Source organism: Toxotes jaculatrix, chromosome 18 (genome assembly GCF_017976425.1).
Source record: "Toxotes jaculatrix isolate fToxJac2 chromosome 18, fToxJac2.pri, whole genome shotgun sequence".
Taxonomy (NCBI): Eukaryota; Metazoa; Chordata; class Actinopteri; family Toxotidae; genus Toxotes; species Toxotes jaculatrix.
This window is the reverse complement of record NC_054411.1, coordinates 18,908,484-18,936,354: the sequence shown is the minus strand read 5'-3', so window position 1 is coordinate 18,936,354 and position 27,871 is coordinate 18,908,484. Positions and strand designations below refer to the sequence as shown.

Below are 27,871 nucleotides of genomic sequence, written 5' to 3'. Positions count from 1 at the left end.
TGTAATATTTTGTTGGACAAATGTTAATGTCACTAAGTGTCCATCTCTTACTGTGTCTTCTTTCTCTGTCTTTCTTTCTTTTACTTCCCCTGATGTCCTTCCCACCGTGCTCCTCCCAGCCAGTCGCCACCCAGATTCTCAAATGGCTGTCTGTTGAAGGGGCCGCTGGCGAATGCTGAGCAGGCTGGCGAGGTCGGGGTCCGCCTCATTGTCCTGTGATTGGCCGCTGGACGGTACTGAGGCTGAATGGAGCCAATGTCCAACAAGCAGGATAGCAACTCGTCAGAGGGGGACGAAAAAGGGTGAGACAGAGGATTTGTGTGTGTGTGTGTGTTGAATGGAATGTGATGGATTCTTATGACAGCATTACCCTGCCATCCACAAGCGCAAATGAGATCCACTTGCGCAGATGTAGAGGATCCGTGTGTGTGCAGGCATATTTTCACAGCACTCACAAGCAATATTTGAGCCTGTGAGGAGGAAACCATGCTTTGAGATAATAACTCAGTGTCATTACTGATTGTATGATGTAACTGTTGGTCACCAGTGGATGGTACATTCGCCTGTTTTTCTTTTCTTATCCCTGACCCCCTTCTTTTATTTAGACTGCTTGTCCAACTGGCTGTCAGTCTCCACTGAAGTTGAAAAAAGTTTCAGAGAGGTAAATTACTCTTTTTTTTTTCTCAGTCAGCCCAGTTTATCTGAAGATATATACTTTTATAATTGTACACATTTAAGTCAAGTCAGTTTTATATATATATATATATAGCTCTCAGGCCACTTTTCATGTAGAAGTGGTTTGTCCAACTGCTGTTGCCGTACCTATCTGCTCAACCAGTTAAATTAAGAGTGACTGAGTCCATCCACTTACTGTCAAAAAGAAAATGCACTGGTGAGCGAGCAGGTTAAAGTTTTATGAGCAGCAAATCAGTGACAGTAGTTGTGCGTCCATTGTTAACAGTCACTCGTTCCTTTCGTGTTCTGCCGGTGCTCAAAGCATGGTTTCCCCCTCACTGCAAAATCGCTACTGAGATGTTCTGCGCACTAGTGCTGTGAAAGGGCTCGTGAAAAATAATATGCGTGCGCTGCTCCTCAGCATCCACACGCGTGGATCTCGTATGCGCTTGAGGATTTTGGCAGTATAATGCTGTCATAGATTGTACTGCCTCTGTGTGTGTGTGTGTATGTGGTCATCTTTGATGTAAACATGAAAGGAAAGCACAGATTAACAGTGATTTGACAGAACTGACAGATGAAAGAATAGCTGCAGGCATAGATGGATGGATTGATGGATGGATGAAAGATGGAGAGGTGTACCAACTCAATACATGTTTGAATAATTTGAGTTCTCACATTCCTGTAGCGAGCACCTCATACCATTCAGCCGTGTTTGTAGAAGTATGGATCAATCCAGCATGATGCCTTAATGAAAGGAAGAATAGAATATGAGCGATTTTATTAATAACAGATGAGTGGTTGTGCAGCACAAGCTATATAAATAAATAAAGAAAAGGATGCAGTCTGGCTGGATGGTGGGTGGGGGGGGCAGACAGGGGTGAGGGCTATGGTGTATTTAGTGTATTTTTGGGAGAGGTAAAAGGAAAGGCAGAACAGTGCGTCACGCTGCCATCTGTGCCCTCGCTGTTTCTCCGGCACGTGCAGTCTCACACACACACAGTCAGACACACACACACACACACACACACACACAGAGTCAGACACACACATTCTGCCTTCACCCCTTCATTACATAAATTCGCAGAGGCTGGGTTCAGAGCCAACAAGTAAAACCCCTCATTATCCATCCAGGATGTGAGAATATGGAGCCCCAAAGTGCTGCATATTAGATAAATAATTATGATACGAATACTCACTAATAATCATCATAAGATTAAATTGTGTAAAATATATAAATAAAACAATCATTTGTGAAACAATTTAATAATTCAAACTCTGCTCATTATTATTATTATAGATTTTTTTTTAATCATTCTCGATTTTCACAATAACCCACTCGAGTTATTATGGAATTCATTGATTTAGTTTTTCCCCAATAACGCTTGAATTTCATGACGAGTTTTATTTCACAATGTCACATTCCAACCACCTCCTCAGCTAGCAAGCTCAACAACAACTACCACATTCTTCAGAATTGTGTTTAATTGTAGTATCAGCACCATCTAGAAATTGTACGGGGGTTACCAATCATAGAAACAATATGTTGTCTTTTTTTTTTACCCGGTAACACATCAAAGTTTTTTTTAATCCTTTATGTTGGATGTTGATTTATCTTGGGCACCAACAGTTCCACACTGATACTAAAACGTCATATGAAACTTCTGTATGACTATTGTTGATAATATTGATGCTGTATTGGTTGCGTTGGAATGCAGTGTGTACGGCTGCTGTTGTTGTTTTTACAAATTTTTTTTGGGGGGGGGGGGGGGGGGGGGGTCGTGTGTTTAATCACTAATACAAAACACATTTCATTTTTCTCTGCCTCAAAACCTGAAGGCCACTATGGCACAGAGTTCACTGTGCACATTAACTCTTCAGATAGAAAGAACAATATCAGTCCTTTGCTCTGACCTTATAACCTTTCACCTGACATTATCAGCCGGCCTGAAGCTTTTGGTTTTCTCCTGATGTATTATTATTCAAACCAAAGCATGCTGCATCCATATTCATGCTTTCAGCAAAGAGAGAGAGGCATTGATTTTTGATGACAGTTTGACCTTTGGTGTACCCATCACCATGGTTACCTCATGTGAGTAGTTTACGATGTAGCCAACACAAGGTTAAATAGCATCTACCTTGGGAGATAATTGAGCTTTGGCAGAGGCCTCTGTAGTTTGAGTGTGTGTGAGCAGATGGGTTTGTATTATTGAACATGTATGTGTATGTCTTTGTGTGTATGAAGGTGCATCCATCTGCTTTCTGCCAGCAGAGATGTTTGTGTATGTGCATGTTTATGCAGCTATAGGTGTGTGTGTGTGTGTGTGTGTGTGTGTGTGTGTGTGTGTGTGTGTGTGTGTGTGTGTGTGTGTGTGTGTGTGGATTAGTGGAGTGGAGAGAGCTGGATTAGGAGCAGTGAGGGCAGATGGAGCCACAGAAAGCAGAGGACAGCTCAGGACACCTCAATATGTGACATCAACAGGGGATTGTCGCTTTGTGTTTGTGCGCATGTGCGTGTGTCTGTGTGAGAAGGCACACAGACACACACACACATACATAGTGTCACTGAGCATGCACGTGTTCTTGTGAGCGCTGCCTCATGCCCTGACCCCTCCCTTCTGTGATATCTGAGTCACAGAGCATTCTGGGTAGAGACACACACACACACACACTCACTCACATTCATCCAAACAGAGACATTGCAAAACTTCATATAGCCTGGAGAAGGTGATGCAGAAATAGAAATTGGTGTGTGCGAGCATGTGTGTGTTTAAAATTAACTGCGGTGTGAAGCCTCTGAATATTTTACGACACAGTTGACTTTCACAATTGTAATTCAATTGACAACTAAATAGAAGGGTTGTAGCTGTGTTTGTGTGAGTGGGTGTGTGTGTGTGTGTAATCATGGAAGTATGTCTTATGTATTTATTTATGTATGTCTGTTAAAGTGCTGGTAACAGCTTTTATTTCATGTTGGAAATGAGATGGTTGCATTTCTCTGTGCTTAGAATATCCCCCATATATTTATAAATACTAATCACTGACTTCAGGGCGCCACTGTGCATCAGACTTGGTTTAACAGAGCAGAATTGAGGGAACACTGCTGATCATGAGAGCAATATCTAAACCAAATCCTTTAAAATTCATCATGGAGTTCACACCAATTTAGATTTCAACATTCCTGAGTGTCAAAATGAAAATGAGATGAGTAGCATTATGTATTAAATAGGGTTAATAAAAAGGATGTGTACATAAAAGTATAGTACTGAGCTGTAATGAGCTGAAATCATTAAAACGTTGAAACAAAATTAAATGGAAACACAGAATAGAAAAAAAACAAAACAGATCACACCACTTTGGATTTTGGACACTTTGAAGTTATTTTGGAGCTGTGAAAACAGTCAACTCACAGCGAAAGAGCAAAATTACAGCGTGGTGCTTCCTTCTCTATCATACGATCTTTGGCTGACACCAGTCTGTAAATAGCTAACTAGACATTAGTTATGATGAACACGGTTCACTTTGCCCGTTAGTAAGCTACTTTTGGCATTAAATTTATAGCTGATGGAATCTGCCATGGGTGACATTTTGAGTGATGTAAGTAGCACTATGTGCACTATGTACAATATGAATGTTTTGTACAGTACTCTTTGCTGAGAGAAAAAGACAAGAAAGACTCAATGGAGATTAGATAGAGTTTAAAGAAACCTGAAACCTGCTTCTAATTGGAAACAGATCTCAACAGCAGTCTCAACAACTACTGGATGGATTGCCATAAAATTCTGTGCAGATGTTCATGGTTCCCAGATGATGAATCGTGAGTAAAATAACTCAACAGCTTTGTATGGTTTGCATGAAATTTGGCACAATGACTAACTTTGTCACAAGTGCAAAGAAGGTGTGATCAAAGCTTCTGTAGAGTTTGGTATCTGTTAACATGTAAACTGGATTATTAACTACAATAACCGAAGAAAGCAGCCTGTCATTTCCATGATCAGATTGAAAGGTAAATCCATTCAGGTTTGGCAACATATCAACAACTGCCCTTTGCTGAGGTCAGATCTATTCAAGCATTTATTCAAGATCAGTAAAACTTTATGGATTTCTTGCCGGTCTACTGAAGCAGCGGCCCACCAGGATTTGTCCCAGTATGCCCAACGGCCAGGTCGATGATGGCATAGGGGAGGGGGGGGACCAAAGAGTGAACTTCCTTGTTTCTTACAATAAGGGTGGACACACAAACTTTCTGTTAATCCACTGCATTCTATTTGTTTGGACTGTGTATTTGACAGTTGTCCAGTTCTTAGACATTTCCCCTTCAAAGAGCCAGAACACATCATTCTTTTTGCTGCTCTTGTTGGAAACAGGCGTTGATGGTGGCAGATGCTCAGTGCTCTTATGCTTTCATACCCCTACAGGCAGTCAGACGCATAAGTTTGGTTGAACATCTACATAGGGTAGCCATGGTGACGTTGCATTACATCGCATTATTTTTTTCAGCTCTTCTTATATACATTTAACTCGAGTGTAAAAGTCACTTCAAGCCAGTATATTTATGCACTGATTTCTTTTTTTTTCCCACCGACAAATATCTGTTTGTTTGTTTGTTTGTTTGTCAGGGAGAGCACACAGTAATTAACATCAATACCATGTAAATGCGCTACATTTAGCCAAAGGGCAGATTTTTTTTAACAAAAAGTAGGAAAAAAAATCAAAGTGCATGTAAGAGGGTGTAGCATAAAATGTGTGGAAAACTGATAAAAAACAATTACAAAACATGTTAGTGTAGATTTTTTTCAGAAACTTAATGACTATGCTACAAATGACATGGCTCTGTATCTAAAATGAACAAATAGGCTTTTCCCTCCTCTGCTCCTCCTTCAAAATTCTTCCTCTCTTTGCGAGGCCTTCTCCTCAGGTAACCTCTCAGCAGCAAACACAACAACAGCTGTGTATTAATTCACAAGCCTCTCGGCCATTTGACCTGCTAAAGTGTGTATGTGGCAATGCGCAAATAATGAAGTAAGCAATGGGCGATTTTTGTACCGAGGTGTGAATAAATCTACGCTAAGTGTTTCCCGATGTTTCCCGCACCTTAATTGAAGACAGAGAGATGTTTGCGTCTCTGAATTGTTGCCAGTTTTCTAAGCAGATTTGCTGTGAAAGCGTGTAACAGCCTCAAAATGTGTCATAGTGTTCATTTTAATGAAGGGAGTTAATTAAAAGAGCTGTGGATAAATATCACTTTAGACTGGAGGTCGTTAGGTGGATCTGAATCTTGAGTGGCTGTTAAAGTCACGTGCTTCACGCGTGTCATGATGAATTTTGTTGCACTTTGTCACATTTTCTTTTTTATTGACACCAACTTTCTCACCACATGACCATACCTGACTGCCCAACATCTGACACACACACACACACTCTGTATCCATGCTAACCCTGTCACCCTTCGTGTGACAGCAGTGTGATGTAACACGGTCCGTGGTTGCAGGCAGGGTTTCTCTTCAGTGAAATTTATTGCTGTGATATCATCTGATTTCCCTGTCAGTTATTCAAAACATGAGAGCGTGGGTATCCTTTGAACCTTGAACTTTTTTTTTCTATTTCCTCTTGGGCTTCCTCTATGCTATGTTTGGACCGACGACTGCGAGCAAGGCCACGCTCGTCCTTCGTCACCGTGACGCTCACCAACAGCCAGATAACCTCTGCTTTAACATCAGTAAGACCGAGCAGGTGGTGGTGGTGGATTACAGGCGAGCATTCCTCCATTAGCGGAAGCAGACAGGGAGAGTTAGCGCTTTTAAGTTCTTGGGTGTGCAGGGCACAGAGAACCTGTCATGGGATCCACGCTCAGGAACTGCGGTTAAGAAGGCACAGCTGTGAATCTATTATCTCAGGCAGCCCAGGAAGTTTGGCTCAGGCCAACAGAATTTCAGGATTTTCTACAGCTGTACCATGGAGAACATCCCGAGTGGCTGCAGTGTCTGGGACGGTATCACAACTCTAGTTTGCAATGCAGGCTTTCTGTTCAAAATGTCTCATAACCAGGCTTGATGATTTCATCAGCTCGTTTTTTTTTTCTTTTCAAAAGAAAAGCTCCTTCCGTTCCCTAGAAGATGTTATACAGCTGTTTTCACCTACTACAAAAGCTACTGTAAGCCAACTAAAAGACCACCTAAGCTGTAACACTGAGATGTCTCCTTAAGTCAAAAGAAAGATTGTAAAGGATTACTATATATACTATACTAAATCTACTAAACTATTTTTATTTACACATTACGGGAAGATGCACTTATTTGCCTCCTTGCTGAGAGTGAAATGATAAGATTGATACTAATACACAGCTGTATGCACTATAAATATGAATATTATATTAAATATTAGCTTAGGATAAAGACAGGAAACCAAAACTCATTAACTTAAGTGTCTCTGACTGTGGAGTTTCCACTACTACTCAGCACTCATTATTATGATCATTGTCATCGCTGTTATTATTAATGATATTGCTACACCTATTACAACCGGTCTGACAGTGCCGGAATACAACAGCACATCCAGCTGTTCATGCTCTCTCTCTGTCTCTCTGTCTCTCTCTCTCTCTCTCTCTCTCTCTCTCTCTCTCTCCTCTCTTCCCCTCTCTCACCCATTCCTCCTGTCTCAGCCCAGCCGGCTGAGGCAGCCTCCTGCCCACCCTGAATCCGGTTCTGTCGGAGGAGTTTTTCTTCTCCACTGTCGCCAAGAGTTTGCTCATGGCAGGAACTGCTGGGTCTCTCCCTGTAATATTGTAAGGTCCTGACCTTCCTCTGTGAAGTGCCTTGAAGTAATGTACGTTCTGATTGGGCGATATATATAAATACAGTTGAACATGCATCAGCATGTTACTTCTCATTTGTTCAATCCATAGAAAAAAAATGTTACATAAATATGTTATATAATACATAATATAATAATATGTTATCTCCGAACCAGTTGTGAGTTTTGTTTGTGAAGCCTTCTTTTCACTTGGGTCCAAAATTTCACTATATATACGAGTCCCTTGGGAGACAAGGGGAGGATAAAAAGATCGTAGAAGAACAAAGCTTGAACATATTCCCTGAGGACTACGCACAAAAGTCAGTATTTACATTCAATCTTTGAATAGTTTGAGTGTCTGCACTCGATATGTAGATTGTACTTTGTTGTAGAACATATTTGTGTATTTGTAATCCACTGAGTCTGGCTGTTCTTCTCTTTCTTTTTTTTTTTTTTTTAACCTCTAGGAAATAATTGTCTGGACACCAGCGCTGATAGTGACATAACATGTCTGTGTGTGTGTGTGTGTGTGTGTGTGTGTGTGTGTGTGTGTGTGTGTGTGTGTGTGTGTGTGTGTGTGTGTGTGTGTGTGTGTGTGTGTGTGTGTGTGTGTGTGTGTGTGTGTGTGTGTAAACCACCAGGGGAGAAAGCGACTCTATGAACCCTTTCAAAATCACTGAGGTCAGACCCCCACATGACCAACCTTTTCATTTGCTAACGCTGCTGACACTCATCACAGCCACGGCTTTTCAGCTTTTATGCATTACCTACAACAGCCATGTGATTTTGACAGGACACTGAACCATTGAACCATCTCTCTGAAAAGAGCCTTGAGCTAAAAACCGGAAATCTAAACGTAAAAGCAGCACCTCTGGTTTCTGTTCTTTAAAACCGAATTTTCAATGCTGCTCCCTTTGCTCTTCAGTCAGCGTAACGCGTCTGACAGATAGCTGACGCTGTGGAATTTACCTGGAGGTGTTACTAAAACTGTTTGGTTGTGGTCTGACAAAAAGGTGACATTGTCAGTAAAATGGAGGAGATGGAACTAAGGGGGGGGGGGGGGTGGGGGGGGGGGGGTTAGTGGAATTAAAGAAGATGACAAAGAAACAGAAGCCAAATGAAAGGAAAGGAAGTATTCACTTAAATAAACATGACACATTCTCTGACAGTTCAGATATTCTTCAGAAATCTATAGTTATACGTTCTAAAATGGATTTAGGATTATTTCTTTATATATTTTTTTTTTTTTTAATAATTGCACTCTTAACATCAGACGCTCTGTGATCTGCAACCAATGCAGAAAGAAGGGATGAGCAGAAGAGAGGATGAAATGTTGAGCAAATCTAATGCTAACAGGATTAACAATTACAAGTCTGTTTACAGCATGTTGACCTGTTGCTCTACTATTATCCCTTCCTGAAGAGACAAGAACTTTTACTTTGCAGTGACACTTTTTCATCATGCCCCCCCCCCCCCCCCCCCCCCCCCCCCCCCCCCCCCCCGTGAATAATGCCACTGTACTGTACTGATGCCTTCACATTCCCCCTTGCCTTTGCAGTTCCAGCTAAGCTAAATATAAATGTCTAATAGCATTTTGCCTTTGATTATATTTTGATATTACTTAATATTTCAAGTCATATGTTAAGCAGAGGTAGCATTTGTTGTTTCACTTCATTCGTAGCTGGTTGGCTGGGCTCCATTCAAAGTACAAAACTGTGTATGGAAAAGTTTCAACTCAGTTGCAGAGGAAAACAGGTCACTGGCCTTGCCAGCTATAACAGGTGACCAGCTTTCCCTCTGAGTAACCACTATATCATCAAGCATCTGGCCCCATCTGTTTCACACAAACACACAAATGTTGCTTACCCATTGTCTTTAAAAATTCAACTCAGTGTATGTTTCCCTCAGTACAACAGGAGTCACGTTTATCTCACCTATTTTTCCTTTTTTTTTGATCTGTGTTTAGCTACTGTCAGTCAAACCTAACATTTCCTGCACAGGTACTTCACATCACAGTCCTGCCGGCAGCTGAAAGGGCATAATCCCTCCCCGCTATATTAGGCTTTTAAAGTGAAATGGCTGCAGGAAGTTTGAATTGACGGCAGCTTAACAGTTATTTTAAAAATAAAAAAGTGAATGTAAATCATTTGTGCAGTATTTCTGTTAAAAAAGAGAAAGTCGGAGCAGTGAAGTGGTCAACATGACACAACTCTGTTGATATAGTGATGGAATAAGTGCTGTGGAAATGCATGTTAATCTAAATTTACCATGTTTGCCATTATAGTACAGGTAATCTTTACCCCGCCCTTATTAGCAACCAGCCCAGTCAGCTATTATTGGAACGCTTGTACTTGGCCGTTTACAGTGTTGAAGGGTGCTTAAATTGCTGCATAGCTTGTATACCTCAGATGAACTGCTCCTTAAGGTAGTTTTGTGTCCAGCTGTAACTGTTGCCTTCACAGTAACTGGTTATGATCACGCGTGGTGCAAAGAGAGATCATAGAGCAGTCTAATTCAATTGATGAGATATCTAGCATCTCCGTGTCCTCATAAGACTTCACTGAGCTGTACTGAAGAGACCGCATCAGCCTGCTGTTATGTAATCAAGTTAGCATTAAAGCCTAAGTGAGTTTGGATGTAGAGTGGCAAGGTTTTCTTTTTCTTTTGAGTTTTCTAAAAAGCAAAGCGAAAACAGCAAAATAGAAGCGAGGCGGAAGCGAAAAGGGCACGGATGGAGAAAATGACAAGCGGAACAAAATATCAGCGGTGGTGACAGGTGACAGAGACGGAGGGACGGCGATGGAAGAACAGAGAAAGAGGAGAAGTGAGCGGGTCGGCCAGTTAGGAGAAGAGAGGCAAACTGAACGCAGTAAAACATTTAGGACAGGAAGTGATAGAGAGCGCATGGGGTTGAACAAGGTAGACCGGAGCATGACGAGGTGTGTTGTGATAACAGAGCATGTCACCGGAGGGTGGAGGGAGAAGGGAGGGGAGGGGGGGTATACACATGCACACACAGACAGAGAGAGTTAGACAGGGAGGTGGCAGGGGAGGCTGGACGAGAGCAACTAGGAGGGAGGGAGAGAAAGAGGGAGGGAGGGAGGGGGAGTGAGGGGAATAAACAGAGTAGCCATTCCTCCCAGCAGCCAGTCAGAGGCAGAGAGCCACTGTTGCCTCTGATAGCAGCAGCTCCAGGTCCTGCTCCACTTCACTGTATCTTCACTGGGATCTACTTGAGCGTCCAGGTTTGGGTGTAAATTAGGCTGAATGGGACACGTGTACTGACTCAACAAGACCACTGCTGGGTTACATTCTCTTCTCCTGCTATTCCTGCAAAGACAGCATCATGCATATCTTACAGCCATACTGCATCAACAGGTCGGTGTGTTTGTGTGAATTCATTTCTGAGTGTATTTATGTGTGTTGGCAGTGGGGTGGGGGGTGGCACTGCTGGCATTTGCCTCCCGTACCGCAGATAAAGTCCTGTGTTAGGAAAGTGTAGTTAATAATGGCTGGCCTCTCTCTCAGTCTCTATTACTGTCATCGCTGTTTGTTTTTTTTGTTTTTTGTTTTTTGTTTTTTTACACATTTATTAGTCTGGAGTTGAACACAGTAGTCCGCAAATTGGATTTCCAGTGATTATCACATTAAAGTGCTTTCATCTATTCAAATCTGTGGACTTATCAAATAGAACAAATAATCTTGTTATTCACATGATCCTTGAATAACTTTTGTGCTTTTTGCTGGTAATTAGTTGGGAAACTCCCTGAAGTTGTACATTATGTTCATTGTTCATTTGATGACATAATGGAAATTTAAAACGATGCCTTATCAGTGCGGTAGGAGGGTCTATAGCCTGACAGCTGATGTAAATGTGCCCCTTTTGTTTTGGTTTTTTATTGTAGGGGAGGTGATATCACTTGTCAGTGCACGTGAGTGATTCTATAAACCACGCTAACTTAACCAAGCTTTTGTCTGAGCTACGCCCCCCTCACCACCCCCACCACCACCACAGCATCTTCCATCTGATGATCTTTCAGCTGATGCCCTCAGGACGGAGCTATAGACCGGCTCCTGTGTCTGTCTTTGCAACCACAGCATTTGTTGCAACTGTAACACAGGGTGTTCCCAGGGGTCATGTATTCATCGGCACTGTTTGTCAAGTTGTTGTTTTTTTTTTTTTTTGGAAATATAGCACCATTCAAAGAAACACATTTTGACACTGTCAAAATAGCTGCATGATAATTGTGTAAGAAATTGATTGAATAAGCTCAAACGAAAACTGCAGACGTCAGAGTGATTGGCAAGGCAGACAAGTGTACCTGAAAACATTACGAAGTCACCCTGACGGGGTGTGTGCAGCCAACTCATGAAGCTTACATTAGGTTAATTAGCTAGCTAAAGCTGATACAATCTGATAGAGATAATTAGGGTTTCAGACGACAAAACTGACGGTCACTGGCTGGAAATGAGAAGCCTGCGTTTGCCAACCTCTGATCTGAAATCAAGGAACCACTGTTTTGCTAATGATTATGAGTGAGTGGTAAATCTGCCACGTTACCACTGTAAGCTGCATATGTGCTGTACAAGTGTCTGATGGACGTAAACAAAATCCCCATGGAGTCTTAATGTTTCTCCATGTCTGCTGGATAAAAAGGAAACACTTAGCAAGCAGTTACAATAAAAAACATGATATGAAAGTTTTAATAACACGTCAGATGTTGTGTTTTCAGGTTGTTCAGCTGCCGCCCCCAACTGGCCAAGCATGAACGAATGCAACAATACAGGATGTTGTACAGAGCACATTTTATTCACGTTTACTACTTAACACTAGAGACGCAGACAGTGTTGTAGTGTGTTTTATTTTTACTCACTATATATCTGTTTTGACTTAGGGCTCACAGCCAAATAATTATTTCAGGTGCTGTGTTTGCATAAGTGAACACTAGGCTTGATGATATTTACCTGCCCATTACCATCCTATACATTTCTTTTTATGTTTGTAATAGATGCAGAAATAATAATGTAGCTTTTTCTGTTGTCACACACACACACACAGTGATCCCCAACCAGAGTAGACGGTTTCCCACCGTGTTAGTGCCTGACCATGTGCACAGCAATAAAATTAATAAGTTTGCTCGACCGTGAAAAGCTGCAAGGACCGAGAGAGAGAGACGTCAGAGGATTTTTTTTTTTTTTTTTTTTTTTTGGGTGGAAGAGGAAAGTGGATTTGACAGCCAGTGAGAGGGAAGGAGGGGAGCGAGGGAGGGGAGCAGTGTTACCTAATACTGCTGATGGAAGTTAAGGGAGGTGAGGAGAGAGATAGGGCGAAGGGGAGGACAAAACAGAAATGACTGGGAGGAAAGAAGGAAAGTGTCGGGGAGCGAGCAGAAAGAAATAGGAAGTAACTAAAGTGGGAGGGACAGAGGGAGAGAGAGATTTTATGGAGGAGAGAGGGGAAATGGGAATAGGAAGGGTGTGGAGCAAACAGCGCCAGACATGGGGGGTAGACGGGAGAGAGGACGGTAATCCAAATCTGCTGCCAAGAGCAAATGAAGACTCCATCCTGTGAGAGTGAGAAAAGAAGGATAGAGAATTATACAAAGAGATAGGAGGTGGGGAAGAGATGAGTGAAGGAATTATCTATAATCTGGACTGTGTGTGTGTGTGTGTGGTCTACAGATGTGCAGAGTAAGTGTGTGCAAGCGTTTGTACGCACATGTATGCACATACATTGGATCACTGGTGTAGGTGTGATTCATTCACTTGTCTCTGAGTATTCCATACAGGCGCTCAGTGAAAGCACAAGCTGTGTTATTCTTTTTAAAAAAAAAAAAACAGGCGAACTGTGCAAACATGGCACCAGCAAGTTCACAGACTCTGGGCTGAGACTGTCACATCACTAGCCATTAATGGGTCCAGTAGCTTTGGTGTTAAAACAAGCAGTTTAGCCAATCTACAGGTAGTGTGTTGGCATGCTAACATGCTCACAATGATAACCGTGTTAGTTTAGGCAATCCATCAAACAGTCAGGAGAGTGGTGAACAGAGGGTGTCTCTGAGAAAACTTGATGTGCAGCTTTTCACTTCTCGTTCAATCTATTCATCAAAAAAAAAATCCCTTTCTTCTTCTTCTTCTTCTTCTTCTCCCCCTCTTCCTCCCTCATCTTCTTCCTCTCCCCACTCTCAGGTGGCCAGATGTGCCGAAGAGAAAGAGGAAGAACAGCCAGTGTTCGGTGAAGAGTATGTCTGGTAAGGATCTGTCATCTCTGCCTTCGCCTCTCTGTGGTTTTGTGACCTTCAAGCAAACAAGTGAACACTATTCAAAACAGGTGTCTTTTAGCTGTTCAGTCATGTACCAGAGGGTTTGGCCAGTGTTCGGTGATGTAGCCCATCACCCTGCAGCTCATCACACAGCTCTGTTTTCATTTGTATTTTATCACACTTCTCAAAGCCAAATGTGGACTTAAACCTCAGTGAAAGTCTTACAGTGCATAATGGAGCATTAGTATTAGTGCTGAGACTTAGAACTTACACTTTCTAACCTTCTAAAAAGCAAAGTTAGGATTTCACCTACATCTGCCCCTCTTTTTTTATTTTTTATTTTTGGTAGCTGATAAGAATTTGTCCAAAAATAAAAACATATAAATAAATAAATTTCAGAAGAAATTCTACTACTACTTACATCACAGAAAATATCGGATAAGGGAAATTTAATACCACATTATGGAAGATGTCTGAGCATGCCCAGACGACTGTCAGTCCTTGTGCAACGATATGACAGCTTAGAGGTTAGAGTTTAAAGAGAATAAGAGTATGTTAGAGTTCAAGTATAAAGGAAACTGTAAATCTCATAAGCTGTGTGTGCAGAAAAGACTGCCAGTCTTATATATGTTCCATCCTATATCACAGTCTCTTGGGGCCCTAAGCACAGGAGCTTCATTGAGGCCCCTGTGATAACACTCAGCCCCCTCCTCCCTCTGCTCCTTCCCTACATCTTCTCCTCTCTTCTTCGTCACTACCGTTCCTTTCCTCTCCCTCTCCGGCCCCACTCATCCCAACCCTCCCACATCACCCTTACTTCATCATGCTTCTGCACCGTCTGCCCGACCCTTCCTCGACTGCACTTGTTGTTCACCCTTCTCTCATTCCATCCTGTCTTCCTCTTCAACCTCCTCCTCCTCTCCTATAGCTCTTAGCATCTCTGTTCCAGGGTACATCCCCAGCTACTTGGAGAAGGATGAGCCATGCGTGGTGTGCGGGGACAAGGCAACTGGCTACCACTACCGCTGCATCACCTGCGAGGGTTGTAAGGTACAGTAAAACATCTCAGTCTTACTAAAATGATCTCTGACACAAGATGAAGGTGTTTCTGACTGTTTGTTAAACCCCTCCCCCAAAAAGCAGTTTGGAGTTTCTAAACTACTGGGTTTCTCCATGTTAGTGTGCATGGGTCTGTAGTAAAAGAAATACATCATACATCAAGAGTTTGGATAATGGCAGGTGCTTTGTATCTCCTCCAAAACCGAAAACACAAGAGCAAAAACATAAGGAACTGATTAAATGTGGTGTTTATCTCCTCTAACATCTGCTGCATTCGTTCACAGGCCTGGTTAACTATCTTTCTAGATGCAGAAGTAAACGTGCCCGGTGTTAGTTCCGAGGCCGCAGGGCGCTTCAGACCACATCATTTTGTGGGTTTACAAGTCACATTAAAAAAGGATTGTTCATTGTTCATTGCACATCCACTGCATTTTCCCACAGGGTGATGGCAGGTGATGGAAGTTACACTCACATTACATTCCCGAAAGTCTTTTTCTGCTTAAAAATACAAACAATAAAGCACATATTAAATCTAACCTCTTTATTTGAATATGTGAGCTAAGCAGCTAAACAGGGTTGTTTTAAAATCAAGTAGCAGTCTGATCTAACGTTTTTCCTCTTCTCGCAGTATTTTAAGCATAAACTTCATATTTTTGTGGGTTGATAACTCTATGACGCTGCATATGAATATTCCAGATTAGCAGTAGAAGACTGAACTTCTGAATGGAAAAGCTGGTTGGATGTGACCTTAAGCAAGTTTTCCTGAGGAGCTCGTGATTGGCCCGGTAGTAAATCTGGCTCTGGAATGATAGCTGACAGCAGCAGCCCGGAGAGGAACCATTTTACATTCTGATAGCAGCATCGGAGGCCATAGCAAAATTAGATTGTAAATTCCTACTGTCAGCTGACTGAGTTGAAACAGAGTGCAGGCATAAGAGATGGAGTCCTCCTGACTGAAGCTTCACGTATTGTTGTGGCTAAAATAATTTTCCTAGTTGAATTAACCAATTAAAGTCTCCTACAACAATCCTTTGTGTTCAGTAGAAGGGAATTTGTTGGTTTGTTGTGATCAACCTTAATTTAATCAGGTATTCTAACTAAAGCTAAATGCCACTAGCACTTAGTCCAAATTAGTTGGGGGGGGGGGGGGGGGGGGGCAACTTAAAAGGTGCCTAGATGGACTCCAGGAAGTTACTGCTCCCAGCTAAGAAACGGTTAAATAGTTAAAAGTTTGTTGAGACTATCTCAACACACCTGAAGTAATTTTACTGTGATACACCACCAATGTGAATTGAAGCAAAACTGAAGCTGCCTAGAATTTGGGAAAACCATATTTGACTTTCTAACAGACAGTGATATACACGGGAAAATTGTTGACAGTGATGTAAAGTCTGCTAAAACAGGATGTAGGATAAAGGTACAGTTGGATGCCTCTTAAATGAAAGTGTGGGTGTTGATATCCGCTTGGCAGCGGCAATGATTGGAGTCCCGTAGAGCAACCTATCCACGCTCTCTAAAAATGGCTGCTCTTCTCACATGGGAAATGAGCTACAGCAGAAATAGCAGAAATAAACTGTTCTCTCAGGAAAACTAAAAAGTACAAGTTTTATTGTATTGCTATCATATTATTGCTGAAGTTCCTTTACAGTTTTGGGTTTTTTTTGAGGATTGGAGAGTGACCAAAAAAAAAAAAAAAAAAAAGTTTTTCTTTCAATATATATTCTGAACGTTTTTGCGAAATAGCAGAGCAATGTTTCTGACCTCCCTGAAACTTCTCTGCTTAAAATCATGTCTTTGTGAAACACTTCAGCAGTGTGATTCCAAACAAACTGTTTCACAGAGGTCTCTTGTTAAAGTGGTTACAGAGAGATGTTCAGTCATGCCATCACATCAGTAAACATTCTTAGAAAGCATGCAATCACCAGCCTGCCATGTGATGTAACCCGTTTAATGCATTTAATTTGTGCAAATCAAAAAACAAGAGTATTTTATTGGTGGATGTAATTTTGAGGCAGTGACCTTGCAAATTTCCCTCAATCACTCAATACCCTTTCTATCTGTGTTTCCATTTTCTTGTTTTTGCACTTGTGCTTCTTTTTCATTTATTTCATTTTTCCTTTTCTCTCTTCTCGTCTCTTTCTTCTCCATCTCCGTTTCCTTTCGTCTCTCCAGGGTTTCTTCCGGAGGACCATCCAGAAAAACCTCCATCCATCTTACTCCTGTAAATATGAAGGCTGCTGCATTATTGACAAGATCACTCGCAACCAGTGCCAGCTGTGCCGCTTTAAGAAGTGCATCTCTGTTGGCATGGCCATGGACTGTGAGTTATTATAGGGTCATTTATTCTTATCACCACTACTATTTACACAGAGATGCGTGAGGTTAAGGATGCTACTGTCGCTGTGCAACTGTTGAAAACTTATTTGAAGCACAGGGCAGAAATGTTTTTAGTCATGCTTGTGGTTTGGCTCTATAAATAGCAGTGTTGGTCTATCAGTGGGTCACTCTCAGACATTCATGGTCCCCAAAGGATGAATCCTACTGACTCAGGCGATCCCCTGACTTTCTACTGTTACTGTGAGGTTCACATTTTTAGCTTTAAGTGAAATATCTGGACAACTATTGGATCATCATTGGACAACAGAGGAGTACGCACACATACCAACACCATGTCGTTTCAAGTTTGAGACTGATATTAATTTAGCAGTACATCTGCTCCTGTGGATAAAGGAAATGGTTTCCTTTCCTCGGGATATTTTGATGAAAACACAAATACAGAACATCTGGACTTCACTTCCAGCACGCTGCACTTAAATTTTGTAGCTCAAATTTAGATTACTGTAACAGCAGAGGTCCTCTTAATTATTTCTGTGCTGTAATTTGTTGCAGGGGAGGCCTGCTAATGAATAAATAGATAAACAAACAACTTTAGACATATCTAACACACACACACAGACACACACACTTTGTTGCGTCCTGGCCAGCCTGTAATAGCTTTTGAAACAAAATATGCGATACAACAAAAGCTAGATATGTTTTCTATAAGATTTTTGTGGAGGTGTAGATCTATTCAGCACTGTTACAAGCACTGCGCTGATGTTGTTGAGCGTCATTTGTAGCATTAGCCTTGTGTACAGCTTTTATACAACAGTTCAGTTTTGTTCCAATGCCAGCACAAATAATACATCCCTACAGCCAAGCAAACTCCTTTTATATCCTTCTGGCATCTAGTGTTCATCTGACACTTTATTCTGACTCCCTGTCAATATTCTGCAGAATATATTGAAGGTCATCCAGCGTCAGTTCTGAGAATGTTAAAAAAAAAAAGAAAGAATGAAATCGAACATTTCTTTAAGATTCATCCGCTCCTCTGTCATCACATTGGAACTAAATGTGCTGAAAGTCACATGTTCGGTCCACGTTTCTCTCTGAATAGTGAGGGGTTTTTTTTTTTTAGTGTTTTTGTAGCTAAATGTGCAAAAAGCAGAGCGATGACATTCAAATGACAACAGAGCTCTATGCTGAAAAGCACTCAGTTACAATGGTCAAAATGTACATGGAAATAACAAAACCTCCACCTTGGCCAGCTGTTTAACAGGCAAATCATTTCCACTGTCACAAATGGTCCATCATCTCAGTCAGCAACTGCTCAGTGGGTTGCCATGAGATTTCGTACAGACATTCACGGGTCATTGGCTTAATGTGCAATGTCTTCACCGCTGTTGGATGGATCGCCATGGAACATGGTGCACACATTCATGTTCGGGGACATATTGTGATAACTGCTAATTTCTTAATGCTTGCATGCTAACATGCTAATCTGGTGATGGTGAAGATGGTAAACATTGTTCCTGCCTAGCACTGTCAGCATGTCAGCATCGTCACTGTGAGCACATTGGCAAATACATGCTTACAGAGCTGCTAACATGGGCGACAAAACAGCAAACATTCAGCACAGACAGAGCAAAAACAGATACACAACCAAATCAAAAAGTGCCACTAAACTCAACACTAACAGAGAGAGAGATAATCAGAACCAATAAATAAAAAGCAAATAGAAGACAAAACTAAATAAAAGACGGAAAAAAGAAAGTGATTGTTGTTGGGGACTTGATAATCTTCACTGTAGTATCCCTGTATTAACTCAGCTAAATGTTCCCTCCCCCCGTCCTGTCTTATCAGTGGTGCTGGACGAGTCAAAGCGAGTGGCCAAGCGGCGTCTGATCGAGGAGAATCGAGAGCGAAGGAAGAGGGAGGAGATGGTGCGGACGCTGCAGATAAGGCCGGAGCCGAACACCGCAGAGTGGGAGCTGATCAGGATGGCGACCGAGGCTCACCGGCACACCAACGCCCAGGGCTCCAGCTGGAAACAGAAGCGCAAGTTCCTGGTAAAGTTTACATTTTGAGGAGTCTGTCAGATGTGTTTCACAAGAAAGTCAATAGGAGTGATATTTTCTATTCAGGGGTGCTTACTTAGTATTGTTTGAGTTTTATATCATGCTGGCCTGTATCCCCATTGTTGTTCTGACAAAAAAATTCTGTCTTAAATTGCTTTTTTAATCTCTGGTAGAGGTTCAGAGAGGTTCCATATTAAGTGGGGCTTTAGATTCTTAGTTACTCTGAGTAAATCAAAAGGTTTTCAAACTGGGAGGCCGCCTCTCCAGGGGGCCTTGAGAAGGCTGAAGAGGAGGAGTAGAAGGAGATGCATGAGATCAAAAACTGCTATGTGCTGATGAAACAAGGGGAAGTAAGTTATTGAAGTTTGGCAGCTGATTTGGCCCAATCACCAACACGGCCAGCAGTTACTGCAGCATCAGCCGGGACACACACACAGCTCATAGGAGAAAAAAAATCATACTCAATGGCACAATGTAAACAAATATAGGCTAAAAAATAATGAGGCTCATGCCATGTTTTTGGGCCTGCTGCATTGTAATGTATTCATCATTATATTTGTATGCCTACACTTACATATTGAAAACTAAAGCACCAGGATGGAAAACTATGCATCAGGTTCAACTCCTCACTAGCTTTTGATCTTTTGCTCAAAGTAAAGCATCTGTCTGATCCACGAAAAACATGAAAAACTAAATTTGACCGTGACATTAATGGGCATATTTTCATCAACAAGCATCTAAAAGTTGATCACGCTTATCGATATTATCTGTCTTTCAGATTTTTATTAACTGCTTGCTGCAGTGGTTCAATCCTTCCTTTTTGTAGCTCATTATTCCAAAATCTTTCGGCCCACAGTGTGTTGGAAGTTGTTACCACTTCAAAAGCCGAGCTAACGCATGAAAGAATGCGACGTCTTTTTCATTTTCAAAAGAAACCGTCCTGACAGCGCTCCTTTTCATCAGCAACTCACTCTGTGGCGTCCCATGTGATCCGTGACACATGCAGATACATGTGTCTACCCCGCCGATGGTTACCTTGAGACAAAGGTGGGATGACAGTTACCAGGCAACCAGCGTATGAAGGCAAAACAGGTTTACAGTCGAATGCCGTTTCTGAAGGTCTGCTGAAAACTTGCCGGGGTGGGGGACAGTCCAAGGTGAACAAAGAAGAGAAGAAAGATCAAGAGAAGTTTCCATATTTGGGAGCAAGTGACACAGCAGGCAAGGCAATCAGAGCACAGACGCTGTCCGTTGTTACGGCAGCTTCACTGCTTCGCACTTTGGATTGGCTGTGATTCACGGAAGCCAAACTTTGGAAGGTTACATGAGGGAAAAAAAAAAAAAAAACCCTGAAGAATTCTGCTTACATTACAAAAGAGCACACACATTCAGTAAAAATCACTGACTGCATTGGGATTTACGTCATTTACAAGCGCAGAATGGTCAGTATCTGGAGGCTTCACTCCTCCAACAGTCAACACTAAAGACATATGTGGCATAACTGTCTCATTCATAGTATTTTAAGCCAGAATGGTTTTGTAAAATCTTGTAATAATCTTGTAAAGTCTGTGTCATTTTATAGGTTTAACAGTTGTTTTTCTGTTTCATTAAGTTTCCCTCTAGTGATTAATAAAGTCTCTCTATCAGTGCGTTGCCTAAAGCTGTTTCCTGTCCGTTATAGCTCTCGTGTTCCCACCTTATCAGAACAGGACAGGGTTCAGCCGTGTAGCTACGAAAGGAAACCTGTGCACTGTTGGCAGCGTTCTCACAGATAATCAGATAACTTCTTACCTCAGGCCCGTTGCTCTGATTGAAAGAGGCAGCTAAATGCCTTTCAGTTTGTGTGTCCCATCACACTTTGGCCTCCTAAGACTATTGTCGACTGTAGTGGAGTCTTTTTCACTAAGAAGATTAAGCAGTGCTAAAAATGCATTGCAGAATCATTTAGACTGATCAGCCTGAGTGTTATATACCTGCATATTCAGCTTAAGCTAAATGGATTTAATTTGTCCACATTGACGTTACTCATCTAATTATCTTTACATTACACATTTAAACTCAAATGGTTTCTTCTTCAAATACAGGCCAATTCTCTGGTCTTCTGTCTACTATCTGTCCTGTCTTTTGTAGTCTACTGGTATTTAAATTGGTTCCAGACTGTTGCCACATGCGTCTCGACATGGCATGAGTCTGTATTTTGTGCTCTTTACAAGTCTACAAGTCTGTAAACCTTTTAAATAGTAGTGTCTTTCAAATGTCAGGCTTAGTCAGTGTTTTAACACAACAACGTCAGTTATGGCAAATTTCTCACAACTTTCTTTTACAAAATGAATCCACCCTCATTGGGAAAACCTGTGAAATACAGAGAACGTTATGTGAAACCACAGCTCACCGTGTTCATTTATCGAACCTTCTCCAATATTAAGCATTTCCTTCTGACATTTAAGCAACAAATGGTTTCGTTACCAGCTTGATCTCTTGTTTCTAGCCCGATGATATTGGCCAGGGTCCCATGGTTCCCACTTCAGACGGCGATAAGGTGGACCTAGAAGCCTTCAGCGAGTTCACCAAGATCATGACCCCCGCCATAACACGTGTCGTCGACTTTGCCAAGAAACTGCCCATGTTCTCAGAGGTAGGTTCAGTGTGCATGTGTGTGTGTTTAAATCTGTTTTAACACTCAAACATATCTGTGGGTTCCAACCTCTCATCAGCCTCGGTACATGGTAGTTTAAAAATATATGGAGTCTTTAATCCAGAGTGCCTCATAGTATTATTAGTGCTGACATTTTTGGCATGGGTGGCCTGGTGGGTACTCAGTCCTAAAATATGAAAATCACATGACTCCGTCTTTTATTCAGGAAAGACGTAGCAAATATCAGAAGTTTATCAGTGAACCTCTTACTGAACAAGGATGGTTCAGTCATAGTTCAGCAACTGTAACTAAGTACTGTAATGGTCTTGTCGGTCTTTGGACTTTTCCACATGACGCAGTGTGTATGTGGCTGTAATGAGAGACATACAGTAGCTTGCTGCAGTAACCTTACTCACAGTCACTTCCATGGCTAAGGAGCACATTATTAGCTAACTACAAGTCCCATTCATTATATATACACAGTTACTATGTACCATTCCCCCACAGTGTGTTAGCAGGTCTCTACACTGCTATATCAGACTGTAAGGTTGCATTAGCAGCTCCGCCCTGCTCTTTGTTTGGTTTGGGGAAGTTAACACAAACCCAGCCAAATCTGTTAACCGAGGTCATATTCATCCACTAACACAATGATGTTTTATTTATGAAGACACAAATGTGGACGCTCAAATTAAAGGCAGGAATTTAACATAGTGCACTAAGTAGGAATTAAAAAAGATTTTGGACAGAGTTTCTGTTTGACTTTTTACCAGCCTGTGAACTTCTGCTTGTAAACTCCAGACTTGTCTCACGAACACTGTTAACCGACTAATGAGCTTGTTAAAGATCTCGGATGATTGGGTGCTTCCTCTGTCTGCAGCCAATTGTCAGCTGTTTTTACACCAAATAATAATCAACCCCCGTCCCTTCTCACCCTCACCCTCTCTCTTTGTCTCTGTGGATAATGTGATGACTCACCACTCGCTGATATTGTTCTGCTCTCTACGCAAACGAGTGTGTGAGCGCGCGCACGTGTGTGTGTGTGTGTGCTCTCTCGGCCATGTTCCACCTCACAGAGTGCAGTCATCATGCATATTGTAGGAGCTTCCCAGTTACGTAAAGTGTTGCAGGTTGCCCTTGGTAACCCTTTCTCTGCAAAGATGCACCCGAGATAATTATGTTGGCTGCTGAAGGAAAGCTACTATTCCAGATCTTACTATACATTTCTATGGTAGATTTACCTTTAGTAATTTTACAGTTTTGTGGAAAGGTCAGTGATATTGTGTACAACATCAAAGGACGTCTGCTGGATTACAAACTGCTACATTAATCCAATAAGTTTACTGATGGCTTCTATCCGACATGTGCGTGTATGATACAGTGTTCACAGCAACCATCACAACAGCTGCAGCTTCTGAAGTTATTATTATTAGTATTTACACATCCAACAATATTAGCAGAGCAACAGGGTGACGATCCTGGCCATCTGAATCTATTCTATATCTATATTCACTCTACTTTTAGCTTTAGTCTCTGCTAGCTCCTGAAAAACATCTCTTTCTCTTTAACTGGAAAGGTTCCACTCTGTTCACAAGCTAGCCTCTAACTATGCTTGTCTGTGGTTAGCTGCCAGGCAGGTGATGTACATTATGTTTATTAGCAAACAGCTGTGTGGTGCTGCTGGAAACCAGTATTTAATAAAAGAGATGTTAGTGGGCTGTAAAACCAAAACAAGGGGCTGAAAGATGCTAAAGCACTCAGAGGGGAACTGCAGAGTGATCATTCTTTGTGGGTTCATGACCGTGAGCGACCTTTATCACTGGTGTTTCCCAGCTGCCTTGTGAAGACCAGATCATCTTGCTTAAGGGCTGCTGCATGGAGATCATGTCGCTGCGCGCCGCTGTACGCTACGATCCAGACAGCGAAACGCTGACGCTAAACGGCGAGATGGCAGTGAAGCGCGAGCAGCTGAAGAACGGCGGGTTGGGCGTGGTGTCGGACGCCATCTTCGATTTGGGCAAGAGCCTAGCTCAGTTTAACCTGGATGACTCAGAGGTGGCGCTGATGCAGGCCGTGCTGCTCATGAGCTCAGGTGAGGTTTAAATAACATTAGTAAAGATATGTGATATGTTCCTTATCATATAATGTAATGGTAGAAGTTTTAATTTTAGTGTTTTGTTTTTGCCATTCTCACCTCACTTCTTGACAACAGAGGTTTCCTCGATCTTGAATAAAAGATACTGGCAAAAACAGAGTAAAATATTTAATAAGTGACTCATAAATAATACAACCACTGAAGCTTTGCTGCTGCTGAATTCAGATCTCTTGACTGGCTCATAGGATTCACTTCTTTACCCTCCAACATGCTTTGTAGTGGAGCAACATCTGTCTTTTCTGTACACCAATGTCTCAAGTTCTGTGAGAACAAGAAGTCGTAGGGGAAAGGGGAATTCTCCTTATGTTCCACATGCAGATGATAGTACCGGCCATGTTGACGACTCAGCCTGTGCCAGAAGTTATGTCATTTCCTCTGTGACTCTGGAGGAGCTTTAACAAGTCTGAGAAAATAAAATCGTCACATCAAATTTCATTCTCTTTTTCAGGTTGAGTCAATATATTCTCATTTTCAAAAGTTACAGTTATTTTCGAATGATTTGTTGATAATTAGTAAAACTCAGCGGAATTCTAAACACAAAATTAGCATCTTTACCAGCTGCGACTGTGTGTGGCTGGTATTGTATTCACCTTGTGAACCTGTGTGTGTGTCTGTCTCTCTCTGTCTGTCTTTCATAAACTACTTTTGGGGACAAATTTCAGACTAAACACCAGTTAATTATGGATGGTTTGTCCAATTGTCCAAACTGTCTGTCTTTTCACCACGATAGCATCAAGATTGTGTAAGATGCAGTTGCAAATCTTTACAGTGCGGTTATTTACTTTACTACTTTTACTTTATTACTTTGACCAAATATAACAGACTGTGATGGAACGTAAACAGCACAGACAGCTGTATTTGTAAATCCAATAAGGTGTCAGTGTGGTGGAAGATATTGTTCACATTCATAGTCTCTCTGTCCTAAACTGTTTGAATGAGAATAATCTTGTCTAATCTGCCTCTAATCCTGTCACTGCACAGGACAAATTCCTGGACAGTCACGCTCTCTGGAGCAGTGACAGAGACAGTCATCACCACATAATGGAAGAACATACACAAGACGACCCACAAGTGGTTGACAAGTAAATGAGAAAAGCTGAAAAACACATATATTGTAGATTACTCCTGTAAGAATTATTAGAGATCAGATCGTCTTTGTAGGTCCACAGGTCCAGCTGGGTCCTAATTATTATCAGTCTAATCAGATGTGGGTAGGGTCTTGTTCAATTTCTGCTCCTCAGGATCAGTGACACTGGACCTTTTTTGACTGTGGCTTCTCCTTTACTGACGCTTTACTGCGGCCGGTATCCTCTCTATATTTGGGTCAACTGCATTTTGGATCAGGTGTCTGGATTTGGCTTCCTTATCCCTTTAGGATCAAGTCCATTTTGGATCCATGAAGACCTTTAGTAGGCATGTCCAAAGCTGCATCTAGAGAATCCAGATAAGGATTGTGCCCAATCCAGGCATTTGTTAATGGAATGGTATCAGCATTTTCCACCCAGTTATATGTCTTTTTTTTTTTTTTAACAGGTGGACGGAAACACAGAAAAATACTTAGAAAATATGTTTTGGATTTTCTTGTTGTTGTCAGGTCATCTCATCACGAGGCTAGAATGAAACTATTTTCATTATATTCTGTAATTCAAGCACAACAACAAAGGATAAACGTAGCAAATGCAATTCCTTCTCTCTCCTTCATCACTCCAGACCGTTCAGGGCTGACCAGCGTGGAGAAAATCGAGCAGTGCCAGGAGGCCTACCTGCTGGCGTTCGAGCACTACATCAACTACCGCAAGCACAACATTCCCCACTTCTGGCCCAAGCTGCTGATGAAGGTGACGGACCTGCGCATGATCGGGGCTTGCCACGCCAGCCGCTTCCTCCACATGAAGGTGGAGTGTCCCAACGAACTCTTTCCCCCGCTCTTCCTGGAGGTCTTTGAGGACCAGGAAGTGTGACTTTACGTACGGCAACCCCCCCCCAAGAGAACCCTAGACACAAAAGGCAAGAAACTCGGGGGTTGCTTTGGCAGCAGAGGAGGTGTGTGGGAAGGACAAGTGGAGAGTAAAAAACTGGATTTTTTTTTTTCGCTCTCCTTCAGTGGAAACGTGCCCAGTAAATTTTTTTTTTTTTTTTTTTGGTCCCTTTTTTAATCAAACACCCACAAGACCCACCACCTGCCACCAGCAAAACACACACATCAACAACACCAGAGAGAAACACACTGACAATCTGACTCTGGTTTTTTGTCATTCTGAGAGGTACACACACACACAGACACACACAGAGTACAACTTTGCGAACATTTATAGATAACCACAGATTTAAATTCCAGACATACTGCCATGAACGTTCAGTATCTCTATATGCAAACACAAATCTCATCAGTCAGCTCCTTTTACGCCTGTTTGGACAAACAGCTGTACTCTGTTCCGTCAACTAATGCAAACTGATGAGAACGGTTATGGCTCTGCTCCCTCCACACCCACCTCTCACCTCAGAAAAGTGTAGTGGGTTGTTTTTGTTTTTTTGTTTTTTTCATTTAAATCTCTGGGACCTGACCATTAGCTCCTCACACAGCCCCTACTCCTTCCACACCAGGGTGACCAGATGTCCCCCCCAAAAAATTCAGGACAGTCCCGAATTACAAGCATTTGTCCCAGATCCCAAATCCAGTCCCGTTTGTCCCAAAAATAAGACTAAACCCAAGTTTTGACTTCCACAAATTCATCCTGGGATAACTGAAAGTCCTGGCTGCATTGAAATCCTTCGCCAAATAAGCCAGCGGTCCTCTGCAGTGCAGTCTTCCTATGAGGCAGTCTAAGTTAATTTAACTTCATTGTTGTTGTAATGTTACATCCACAAAGTAACATGCCTGCGTGCTCGTCTCCCCCTCGATGAAGATAGCGGAGATTGCAGTGGTGAGGATGGGGGGCGGCGTAGCTGCAGGCCGCCACAAAGAAGGAGCAGTCTGACACATGCGTCGTCAGTGTGTGAGCGCGCGCAGGTGATAGACACTGCACTGTGGAAATTCATTTAAAAACTTATTATTTTATGTGACAGATAATGATTCACAGACTCTTACATACAACAGAGTTGAAGACAAACAGTTCATGTTCATGAATAGAAAGAATTCAGTTTAGCGAAACCCAAACCCCCCTGTCCCGAATTTCACCCATTCTCATCTGGTCACCCTATTCCACGCGCCCACTCCCTCCCCCCGCATCTCGTTAACTGCAACGGCGACCGACCTCCATCTGCCAAGGCCCTGTGAGTGTTTGTCAACCTACCTCCCTCACATACTGACCTCTCTAGCTCTCTCTTTCTCAGCTACACACAGACACACACACAGGCACATAGAACAAGTGCACAAAACGCAACCCTACACTTTTACCTCATACCTTGTAAAATGTATTTTCTCACTCACCGTTGTGTGGGTGGTGGTAGTCTAATGAGAAGCCATGCTCACCTACCCATTTAACTCTCTGCCAGCGTTAGGAGGTACAGTGGGAACACTTTGTGTGAAGTTTTCCTCCATAATGTATTATTTAACACAGCTGTGTGCGTTATTATGTCCTATAATGACATTATAGGTAAATTAATAATAAATTAAAGGTTGTACGAACATCGTGATGCTTTCTGTGAACATACTGATGAGGGAGTGTGATTACGCCGGCCCTTACCGAGTCCTATCATTATATAGTAAGTGCTTGTTGTTTGCTTCAGCCATAGTTTTAGGAATACATTTCAACAACTATTAGATTAGTTGCCCTAAGAACATGTGAACAAAAGAAAGGAAAGGGTCTGAATACCTTGTGAAAGCACTGTATATGTGTACTCTGACTGTGCTTGAAGAAGACAGTGACAGGTCAGCATAGACCTCATTCAGTATCTT

The 27,871-nt window shown here is 42.0% G+C and overlaps 1 protein-coding gene across 3 annotated transcripts; it reads left to right on the top strand.

The window, feature by feature from the left end:
* The first annotated feature begins 246 nt into the window (after nt 1-246).
* On the top strand, nt 247-26,896 carry LOC121198230 (thyroid hormone receptor alpha). Of its 3 annotated transcripts, none has more exons than XM_041062216.1 (8): nt 247-302; nt 13,657-13,718; nt 14,680-14,780; nt 16,962-17,109; nt 18,972-19,177; nt 21,675-21,821; nt 23,652-23,910; nt 25,684-26,896. In XM_041062216.1, the coding sequence occupies exons 1-8, from the start codon at nt 247-249 to the stop codon at nt 25,932-25,934; spliced, it is 1,230 nt and encodes a 409-aa protein (XP_040918150.1). In that variant the 3' UTR covers nt 25,935-26,896. The 3 variants fall into 3 exon arrangements, with proteins under 3 accessions (XP_040918150.1, XP_040918149.1, XP_040918151.1); XM_041062215.1 differs by having other exon boundaries at nt 14,659-14,780; XM_041062217.1 differs by lacking the exon at nt 247-302 and adding an exon at nt 10,814-10,845.
* Nucleotides 26,897-27,871: the final 975 nt, after the last annotated feature.